General features: G+C 50.5%; 1 protein-coding gene across 2 annotated transcripts in view; it reads right to left on the bottom strand.

The window, feature by feature from the left end:
* Positions 1 to 12,214, bottom strand: part of DDHD1 (DDHD domain containing 1) — a 111,639-nt gene that overhangs the window by 56,100 nt on the left and 43,325 nt on the right. For both annotated transcript variants that reach the window (XM_063439401.1, XM_063439402.1), the window contains 2 exons: positions 7,956 to 8,103; positions 6,693 to 6,802 (listed from right to left, as the gene is read on the bottom strand). In XM_063439401.1, the coding sequence (XP_063295471.1) occupies positions 6,693 to 6,802; positions 7,956 to 8,103 (258 nt within the window). The remainder of the gene's footprint in view (positions 1 to 6,692; positions 6,803 to 7,955; positions 8,104 to 12,214) is intronic.

Here is a 12,214-nt window from a genome sequence, read left to right as displayed (position 1 = left end):
CTGACAGCCCACCCACCCTGGAGTGGGAGACACTGACAGCCCACCCACCCTGGAGTGGGAGACACTGACAGCCCACCCACCCTGGAGTGGGAGACACTGACAGCCCACCCACCCTGGAGTGGGAGACACTGACAGCCCACCCACCCTGGAGTGGGAGACACTGACAGCCCACCCACCCTGGAGTGGGAGACACTGACAGCCCACCCACCCTGGAGTGGGAGACACTGACAGCCCACCCACCCTGGAGTGGGAGACACTGACAGCCCACCCACCCTGGAGTGGGAGACACTGACAGCCCACCCACCCTGGAGTGGGAGACACTGACAGCCCACCCACCCTGGAGTGGGAGACACTGACAGCCCACCCACCCTGCCATGGGAGACACTAACAGCCCACCCAACCTGCCGTGGGAGACACTGACAGCCCACCCAACCTGCCGTGGGAGACACTGACAGCCCACCCAACCTGCCGTGGGAGACACTGACAGCCCACCCAACCTGCCGTGGGAGACACTGACAGCCCACCCAACCTGCCGTGGGAGACACTGACAGCCCACCCAACCTGCCGTGGGAGACACTGACAGCCCACCCAACCTGCCGTGGGAGACACTGACAGCCCACCCAACCTGCCGTGGGAGACACTGACAGCCCACCCAACCTGCCGTGGGAGACACTGACAGCCCACCCACCCACCCACCGAGACACTGACAGCCCACCCACCCAGCAACAGAGACACTGATAGCCCACCCAGCCACAGAGACACTGACAGCACACCCACCCACCCTGCCACAGAGACACTGACAGCCCACCCACCGTGGGAGACACTGACAGCCCACCCAACCTGCCACAGAGACACTGACAGCCCACCCACCCTGCCATGGGAGACACTGACAGCCCACCCACCCTGCCATGGGAGACACTAACAGCCCACCCAACCTGCCGTGGGAGACACTGACAGCCCACCCAACCTGCCGTGGGAGACACTGACAGCCCACCCAACCTGCCGTGGGAGACACTGACAGCCCACCCAACCTGCCGTGGGAGACACTGACAGCCCACCCAACCTGCCGTGGGAGACACTGACAGCCCACCCAACCTGCCGTGGGAGACACTGACAGCCCACCCAACCTGCCGTGGGAGACACTGACAGCCCACCCAACCTGCCGTGGGAGACACTGACAGCCCACCCAACCTGCCGTGGGAGACACTGACAGCCCACCCACCCAGCAACAGAGACACTGATAGCCCACCCAGCCACAGAGACACTGACAGCACACCCACCCACCCTGCCACAGAGACACTGACAGCCCACGCACCGTGGGAGACACTGACAGCCCACCCAACCTGCCACAGAGACACTGACAGCCCACCCACCCTGCCACAGAGACACTGACAGCCCACCCAACCTGCCGTGGGATACACTGACAGCCCACCCAACCTGCCACAGAGACACTGACAGCCCACCCAACCTGCCACAGAGACACTGACAGCCCGCCCACACACTGACAGCCCGCCCACCCTGCCGTGGGAGACACTGACAGCCCGCCCACACACTGACATCCCGCCCACCCACCCTGCCACGAGAGACACTGACAGCCCACCCACCCTGCCACAGACACACTGACAGCCCGCCCATCCTGTCACGAGAGACACTGACAGCCCACCCACCCTGCCACAGACACACTGACAGCCCGCCCACCCTGCCACGGGAGACACTGACAGCCCACCCACCCTGCCACAGCGACACTGACAGTCCACCCACCCTGCCACAGCGACACTGACAGCCCACCCACCCTGCCACAGCGACACTGACAGCCCACCCACCCTGGAGTGGGAGACACTGACAGCCCACCCACCCTGGAGTGGGAGACACTGACAGCCCACCCACCCTGGAGTGGGAGACACTGACAGCCCACCCACCCTGGAGTGGGAGACACTGACAGCCCACCCACCCTGGAGTGGGAGACACTGACAGCCCACCCACCCTGGAGTGGGAGACACTGACAGCCCACCCACCCTGGAGTGGGAGACACTGACAGCCCACCCACCCTGGAGTGGGAGACACTGACAGCCCACCCACCCTGGAGTGGGAGACACTGACAGCCCACCCACCCTGGAGTGGGAGACACTGACAGCCCACCCACCCTGCCATGGGAGACACTAACAGCCCACCCAACCTGGAGTGGGAGACACTGACAGCCCACCCACCCTGGAGTGGGAGACACTGACAGCCCACCCACCCTGGAGTGGGAGACACTGACAGCCCACCCACCCTGGAGTGGGAGACACTGACAGCCCACCCACCCTGGAGTGGGAGACACTGACAGCCCACCCACCCTGGAGTGGGAGACACTGACAGCCCACCCACCCTGGAGTGGGAGACACTGACAGCCCACCCACCCTGGAGTGGGAGACACTGACAGCCCACCCACCCTGGAGTGGGAGACACTGACAGCCCACCCACCCTGGAGTGGGAGACACTGACAGCCCACCCACCCTGGAGTGGGAGACACTGACAGCCCACCCTGCCGTGGGAGACACTAACAGCCCACCCAACCTGCCGTGGGAGACACTGACAGCCCACCCAACCTGCCGTGGGAGACACTGACAGCCCACCCAACCTGCCGTGGGAGACACTGACAGCCCACCCAACCTGCCGTGGGAGACACTGACAGCCCACCCAACCTGCCGTGGGAGACACTGACAGCCCACCCAACCTGCCGTGGGAGACACTGACAGCCCACCCAACCTGCCGTGGGAGACACTGACAGCCCACCCAACCTGCCGTGGGAGACACTGACAGCCCACCCACCCACCCACCGAGACACTGACAGCCCACCCACCCAGCAACAGAGACACTGATAGCCCACCCAGCCACAGAGACACTGACAGCACACCCACCCACCCTGCCACAGAGACACTGACAGCCCACCCACCGTGGGAGACACTGACAGCCCACCCAACCTGCCACAGAGACACTGACAGCCCACCCACCCTGCCATGGGAGACACTGACAGCCCACCCACCCTGCCGTGGGAGACACTAACAGCCCACCCAACCTGCCGTGGGAGACACTGACAGCCCACCCAACCTGCCGTGGGAGACACTGACAGCCCACCCAACCTGCCGTGGGAGACACTGACAGCCCACCCAACCTGCCGTGGGAGACACTGACAGCCCACCCAACCTGCCGTGGGAGACACTGACAGCCCACCCAACCTGCCGTGGGAGACACTGACAGCCCACCCAACCTGCCGTGGGAGACACTGACAGCCCACCCAACCTGCCGTGGGAGACACTGACAGCCCACCCAACCTGCCGTGGGAGACACTGACAGCCCACCCAACCTGCCGTGGGAGACACTGACAGCCCACCCAACCTGCCGTGGGAGACACTGACAGCCCACCCAACCTGCCGTGGGAGACACTGACAGCCCACCCAACCTGCCGTGGGAGACACTGACAGCCCACCCACCCAGCAACAGAGACACTGATAGCCCACCCAGCCACAGAGACACTGACAGCACACCCACCCACCCTGCCACAGAGACACTGACAGCCCACGCACCGTGGGAGACACTGACAGCCCACCCAACCTGCCACAGAGACACTGACAGCCCACCCACCCTGCCACAGAGACACTGACAGCCCACCCAACCTGCCACAGAGACACTGACAGCCCGCCCACACACTGACAGCCCGCCCACCCTGCCGTGGGAGACACTGACAGCCCGCCCACACACTGACATCCCACCCGCCCACCCTGCCACGAGAGACACTGACAGCCCACCCACCCTGCCACAGACACACTGACAGCCCGCCCATCCTGTCACGAGAGACACTGACAGCCCACCCACCCTGCCACAGACACACTGACAGCCCGCCCACCCTGCCACGGGAGACACTGACAGCCCACCCACCCTGCCACAGCGACACTGACAGCCCACCCACCCTGGAGTGGGAGACACTGACAGCCCACCCACCCTGGAGTGGGAGACACTGACAGCCCACCCACCCTGGAGTGGGAGACACTGACAGCCCACCCACCCTGGAGTGGGAGACACTGACAGCCCACCCACCCTGGAGTGGGAGACACTGACAGCCCACCCACCCTGGAGTGGGAGACACTGACAGCCCACCCACCCTGGAGTGGGAGACACTGACAGCCCACCCACCCTGGAGTGGGAGACACTGACAGCCCACCCACCCTGGAGTGGGAGACACTGACAGCCCACCCACCCTGGAGTGGGAGACACTGACAGCCCACCCACCCTGGAGTGGGAGACACTGACAGCCCACCCACCCTGGAGTGGGAGACACTGACAGCCCACCCACCCTGGAGTGGGAGACACTGACAGCCCACCCACCCTGGAGTGGGAGACACTGACAGCCCACCCACCCTGGAGTGGGAGACACTGACAGCCCACCCACCCTGGAGTGGGAGACACTGACAGCCCACCCACCCTGCCGTGGGAGACACTGACAGCCCACCCACCCTGCCGTGGGAGACACTGACAGCCCACCCACCCTGGAGTGGGAGACACTGACAGCCCACCCAGCCACGGGAGACACTGACAGCCCACCCACCCTGCCGTGGGAGACACTGACAGCCCACCCACCCTGCCTTGGTAGACTAACTGCTCACCCAAGCTACCACGGAGGCACTGACACCACTGATGTACAAACAAATACCAGCACAGAGCCTTTTTGTGTCTTTTCCTTATTCCTGCTCAATCAGCAATGACAAGTAAGAGGCTGTGTAAAAATCTGAACCTCGACACTGGCTTTTGGAGGAGCCTGCTGGCCAGCCTCTTACCCTGTGACTATGGCCCCTGCAATAGACCTGGTTAAAATACTTTAACCCGTTAAGGACACATGACATGTGTGACATGTCATGATTCCCTTTTATTCCAAAAAGTTTGGTCCTTAAGGGGTTAAAGGGCTCTGTTTATGTGAAGTATGTACTTTTGTACTCCAGACAGAGAGACCGACCGTTAGCACTAATTCTCTGGAACGGTTTTGGGCATAGGACCATGTGCATGGCTGGTCAAAGAAAAGACTTCCAGGAAATTCCTGAACCCCCGAACTGATCTGGGTGATTTTTGGATATGTTGGTCACCCAGATCAGGGCTATCAGGGGTTGTAACATTGTGGGGTTTTATGTATTTTTAGGGTACTTTTGGGGTGTTTTAAAAAAAGTAGTTTTTGTTCTGTGCTTGGAGATAATTGGATTAGAATTAGTGCAGTTACTGATCCAATTATCTCCCAAGCAGAGGGGAGGGATTGTGTGCTATAGTGGGAGTGCCTTACATTGTAATTGTGTTATTATTGGTTTGTAAGTGTGTGTTCCTGTGGGAGTACCCCTTGCCTGGGGATTGTCATATAAGGCCAAGTGTGGCTCCCATTAAACGGAGATTTGTTTACCCCTTCATGAAGTCTTGGCTCATGTTTGGGGGATTGGGGAACTACACTCTGGGGTTGCTATATCACAATACTCCCCGGAGTATCATCACTAGCTCTTATAAGAGCTGTTCCTGCTACGCTCTATGGACTAGGAGAGGTCTAGCCCCTGAAGTTGGGTCCTGGTCTTGGGTCCAGGGTGGGTGGAGGAGAGCGAGACCCCAACCAAGCTGCGGCAGTTTGTTGGGTCTACGGTGGTTATGGTGTTCCAGTGCAGTGCTTATGGTACTCAAGGATTACTAGGAAGCAGCGAATGACGGCGGTACCCGGTCAGGGTGCCAGGCGGTCCGCCACAGGCTGTAAAAGCAATGATCGATCTCCTGTGTGAACATAGCAAATAGCCGTGTGCATGGGTGAGGTTACTGGTATAAATCATAGCTAGAAGATTGCTTACTTGCTTTGTCAGTTTCCTCCAGTTTCTGTAGACAGGAAAGATCCCCCGAAACCGAGCCTCAGGGGGTCCCTGCATACAGCCTGGTTTACACAGTGAATAAATTGATGGCAGCCATGGAATTCGTGGTATGCCTGCTATCCATTTATAACCGTTCCACTCATCCCACGTGTTGACTGAATTGTAGCTGGGACACACACACTACTTATCCCATAAACTCGTGATGGACAGCCACACTTTATAGAATGAGAGAAACCTTTTCCTGGTCAAGGAGAGTTTGCCCGAAGCTATAGACCGTCTCTCTTAGTATCTTTGAAGGGGAATATAATTTTACTTTAAAGGGACACTTGGGTCCACTAAAGCACTTTATATTGCTGAACTGCTTTATGTGTGAAGTGTGTGTCCTCTTTTTCATTTTACCAAAAGTGCAGATTTCAATAGAAATGGTAACATTTAAGAATTAACCTTTTTACACCCCAGTGGCTTTCAATCAGTTCCTGGTTTGTTTAGCTCAGTATAGCTCAGTATAGATAAACCCAAGAGGCAGCAATTGCTCAGGTCACCTGCCTTCCAAAGACTTCTCATTGAGCTGCATTGGGAAGTCTGTGATTGGACAGTCACAGAAAGTCCGGGCGGGGTTAGAAGGGGAGGGCTTGTAAAGACGGTAGACAAGAGATTTGCAGCTTTTACAAACTGATTTACCCTCAATGAAAACATACCATAAAATGCATGTAAATTACTGGGTTATTTGATGCTTCTTTATTGCTAGAGAAACAATTTAAGATATTACTTCTCTAGCTCAGTCTGTAAAGATACTTTACTTGACTTCAGACGAGAATTTACCTCCATCAAGCGCGAGCTTCGACCTCCACTCCACAGGAAGGAATTCTACGTGTTCTGTTGTCAGGTTGCAAAAGTGTTTTTCTTCCATTTTTCTTGCTGTCTCTCTCATCCTTAAATATAAATGACAAAAGCGATTACGATCCCAAAGAACGCAAATAAAGTCAAGATGATTTTTCACCAATTCTAAAAAGAAAACCTTTAATATATCACATCTACCCACAGCAAACAGAACAACAACTTGCTACACTCACTTTGTTTACGTTAAACATTTGGCTAAAAAAAGGGTTTGGATCCAAGGAAAGAGTGGTTGACAAGGAAAGTACATAGAGCCATACCAGCACTATTTACACCCTAAATGCATTATCTATATATGGGGTGTCTTCGGATGTCAGCCATACAGTGATAGAGCTTTTACCAACACTGACTTGGGTCAGGGGTCACTCCAGTTATACCTAGGGGTTGGTGCATGTGTACAGGTAGGTAGTTTAAACACTGAGGTACAAATCTTCCTCTTATCGGTCATACCTCCTCTGGGCCTTCGCCACACCTCTTCCCTCAGCCGACACCAAACCTCCTCTGTTCAACACTATGCCCTGGCATATGACTGACACCGCATGCGTGTGGGTACGCTGACGTGATTACATTTTTTAAAGTGATAGTGGATCTTTCTGGTTAACTTGGCTATGTTATTTTGACTATTTTTACCTCTGGAATCATTGACCTTGGCTTTGTGTTCCTAATTATTCTACCTTCTCCTATCCTTGACCCGTCTCTGGTTATCCCTGTTCTATATTAGGACTGTATTCTTTGCTCTTTAAGATAAGCCCAGCCACTCTAGGGTCTGATAATTCATACTTTATCTATTATATATTTACTCTAGTTTGTGTATTGGGGTAGTCTTTTGAAATTTTCTTGATGAGCCCAGCCTGCTAGTGCTTTGCTTTGTTGCATAAAACTTTCAATTTTTCATGAGCAAAGACACCATTCACAGTCCTGTAGGGTAGCCGTCTGAACCATATGGCTCCTGGGAGATAACTAAAGTCAGCTATTTAGGAGTTAAATCACTATTATTTCTGTTTATACCGCCTTAGCCCACCTCCGCTGGCTCTATAAAAGGATATTTAAACATTAGATCAGAGAATTGAGCAGGGACACTGCAGGGGCATGATCTAGACACCAATACAGCTTCATTAAATGATCCTTTACATTTGAATAGTAAATCTGGCATTTTGCATATATAAATAATACATATATGCCACTCACATGGCAGTGTTTTTGATAATTCTTCCTTGGTCCATTTTCTGTCCAATCCCATGAACCACAAAAACAATATGAGTGGTTTCTACTGGTTTATCTTCATAAGTAGCTTCTTCGACGTAGCCTCGATGAAGTCTTGTTCCACTACTCGAAGCTGCAGGACAGTAGAACATTTGTATATTACATGATCATTGGCCTAAATCATTGAATGTCCCTTTAACATAACCAGATCAAATCATCAGAAAACGACACCCACAGATTTAAACTTGTTGTAGAAAATGGCTTGTGACATTTAAAGAATTGGTGAGGGTTTTCCTTCTCATTGCAGTTACAGTCTGGGATTTAGCGTAATAAACGAAATGTTCTGTTATCACGCTCCCTAAATATCAATACACACACAAGCCAACAGAACCATTACACAGACACAGGGTTATTTACAGAATGAATGTAACACCAAAACTGCAATTTTTGTCCTGCAATGTAAAATGAAATTTGTATTTACCTTGAATTCAGACCCATCACGTGTCAGTGAGTACTCGAACTCAGAGTGTAATATTAATCTTCCCGTTGCTCTGTGGTTAGCAGTGTTGCTATTACAGGGTGGGTAACGTTTCACAGAGGAAGACACCATAAACTCTGCATGTGCTTTTATACAGTCTGTACCAACACATCCTATGATGACATTGAAGTAATGTAGAGAAGTGCTATACTGTTTTCGCACAGTGTTTGATACATGTAATCTACAGCTGTCCCCACAATGTCACGCGCAGGGCCACCAAGCATACATTGCTGCAGAAATGCCTTTAGTAGCCCAGTGCCATAGTGACGACCCATGGCGTCAGGATGTGACACTAAGTGCACAGACAACTGCACACTGTTCATGTATCATCTGACAGTTATAAAATAAATACAAATAAGTAGAAATAAAACACATAAACAAGAAACTCTATAGATAGACTATGATACAAAGAGACCTATAGAAGGAGAGAGACAGAGACCATATAGATGGACTATGATACAAAGAGACCTATAGAAGGAGAGAGACAGAGACCATATAGATGGACTATGATACAAAGAGACCTATAGAAGGAGAGAGACAGAGACCATATAGATGGACTATGATACAAAGAGACCTATAGAAGGAGAGAGACAGAGAGACCCTATAGATGGACCATGATACAAAGAGACCAATAGATGTAGAGAGACAGAGAGACCCTATAGATGGACTATGATACAAAGAGACCTATAGAAGGAGAGAGACAGAGAGACCCTATAGATGGACTATGATACAAAGAGACCTATAGAAGGAGAGAGACAGAGAGACCCTATAGATGGACCATGATACAAAGAGACCAATAGATGTAGAGAGACAGAGAGACCCTATAGATGGACCATGATACAAAGAGACCTATAGAAGGAGAGAGACAGAGATACCCTATAGATGGACTATGATACAAAGAGACCTATAGAAGGAGTGAGACAGAGAGACCCTACAGATAGACCATGATACAAAGAGACATATAGAAGGAAAGAGACAGCTACCCTATAGATAGACTATGATACAAAGAGTCCAATAGAGGGAGAGGGGCCCTATAGATGGACTATGATACAAAGAGACCTATAGAAGGAGAGAGACAGAGAGACCCTATAGATGGACCATGATACAAAGAGACCTATAGAAGGAGAGAGACAGAGATACCCTATAGATGGACTATGATACAAAGAGACCTATAGAAGAAGAGACATAGAGAGACTCCAAAGATAGACCATGATACAAAGAGACCTATAGAAGGAGAGAGGCAGAGACCCTATAGATATACCATGATACAAAGAGACCTATAGAAGGAGAGAGACATAGAGGGACCCTATAGATAGACCATAATACAAAGAGACCTATAGAAGGAGAGAGACATAGATGGACCCTATAGATAGACCATGATACAAAGAGACCTATAGAAGGAGAGAGACAGAGACCCTATAGATGGATTATGATACAAAGAGACCTATAGAAGAAAAGACATAGAGGGACCCCAAAGATAGACCATGATACAAAGAGACCTATAGAAGGAGAGAGACAGAGAGACCCTATAGATGGACTATGATACAAAGAGACCTATAGAAGGAGAGAGACATAGAGGGACCATATAGATAGACCATGATACAAAGAGACCAATAGATGTAGAGAGACAGAGAGACCCTATTGATGGACTATGATACAAAGAGACCTATAGAAGGAGAGAGACAGAGAGACCCTATAGATAGACCATGATACAAAGAGACCAATAGATGTAGAGAGACAGAGAGACCCTATAGATGGACTATGATACAAAGAGACCTTTAGAAGGAGAGAGACAGAGAGACCCTATATATAGACCATGATACAAAGAGACCTATAGAAGGAGAGAGACATAGAGATCCTATAGATAGACTATGATACAAAGAGACCAATATAAGGAAAGTGACAGCTACCCTATAGATGGACTATGATACAAAGAGTCCTATAGAAGGAGAGGGGCCCTATAGATGGAGAGGGGCACAGATACCCTATAGATATACCATGATACAAAGAGACCTATAGAAGGAGAGAGACAGAGACCCTATAGATATACCATGATACAAAGACACCTATAGAAGGAGAGAGAGACATAGAGGGACCCTATAGATAGACCATGATACAAAGAGACCAATAGATGTAGAGAGACAGAGAGACCCTATAGATGGACTATGATACAAAGAGACCTATAGAAGGAGAGAGCAAGAGAGACCCTATAGATAGACCATGATACAAAGAGACTAATAGATGTAGAGAGACAGAGAGACCCTATAGATGGACTATGATACAAAGAGACCTATAGAAGGAGAGGGGCCCTATAGATAGACCATGATACAAAGAGACCTATATAAGGAGAGAGACATAGAGATCCTATAGATAGACTATGATACAAAGAGACCAATAGAAGGAAAGAGACAGCTACCCTATAGATGGACTATGATACAAAGAGTCCTATAGAAGGAGAGGGGCACAGAGACCCTATAGATAGACCATGATACAAAGAGACCTATAGAAGGAGACAGATAGACCCTATAGATAAACCATGATACAAAGAGACCTATAGAAGGAGAGAGAGATAGAGGGACCCTATAGATAGACCATGATACAAAGAGACCAATAGATGTAGAGAGACAGAGAGACCCTATAGATGGACTATGATACAAAGAGACCCTATAGATATACCATGATACAAAGAGACATAAAGAAGGAAAGAGACAGCTACCCTATAGATGGACTATGGTACAAAGAGTCCTATAGAAGGAGAGGGGCCCTATAGATGGAGAGGGACACAGAGACCCTATAGATATACCATGATACAAAGAGACCTATAGAAGGAGAGAGACATAGAGGGACCCTATAGATAGACCATGATACAAAGAGACCAATAGATGTAGAGAGACAGAGAGACCCTATAAATGGACTATGATACAAAGAGACCTATAGAAGGAGAGGGGCCCTATAGATAGACCATGATACAAAGAGACCTATATAAGGAGAGAGACATAGAGATCCTATAGATAGACTATGATACAAAGAGACCAATAGAAGGAAAGAGACAGCTACCCTATAGATGGACTATGATACAAAGAGTCCTATAGAAGGAGAGGGGCACAGGGACCCTATAGATAGACCATGATACAAAGAGACCTATAGAAGGAGACAGATAGACCCTATAGATAAACCATGATACAAAGAGACCTATAGAAGGAGAGAGAGATAGAGGGACCCTATAGATAGACCATGATACAAAGAGACCAATAGATGTAGAGAGACAGAGAGACCCTATAGATGGACTATGATACAAAGAGACCTATAGAAGGAGAGAGACAGAGAGACCCTATAGATATACCATGATACAAAGAGACATAAAGAAGGAAAGAGACAGCTACCCTATAGATGGACTATGGTACAAAGAGTCCTATAGAAGGAGAGGGGCCCTATAGATGGAGAGGGACACAGAGACCCTATAGATATACCATGATACAAAGAGACCTATAGAAGGAGAGAGACAGAGGGACCCTATAGATAGACCATGATACAAAGAGACCTATAGAAGGAGAGAGACATAGAGGGACCCTATAGATAGACCATGATACAAAGAGTCCTATAGAAGGAGAGAGACATAGAGGGACCCCAAAGATAGACCATGATACAAAGAGACCTATAGAAGTTGAGAGACATAGAGACCCTATAGATATACTATGATACAAAG

This window comes from Pelobates fuscus, chromosome 13, assembly GCF_036172605.1.
Source record: "Pelobates fuscus isolate aPelFus1 chromosome 13, aPelFus1.pri, whole genome shotgun sequence".
NCBI classification, from domain to species: Eukaryota; Metazoa; Chordata; class Amphibia; order Anura; family Pelobatidae; genus Pelobates; species Pelobates fuscus.
This window is presented reverse-complemented; position numbering and strand designations above follow the sequence as displayed.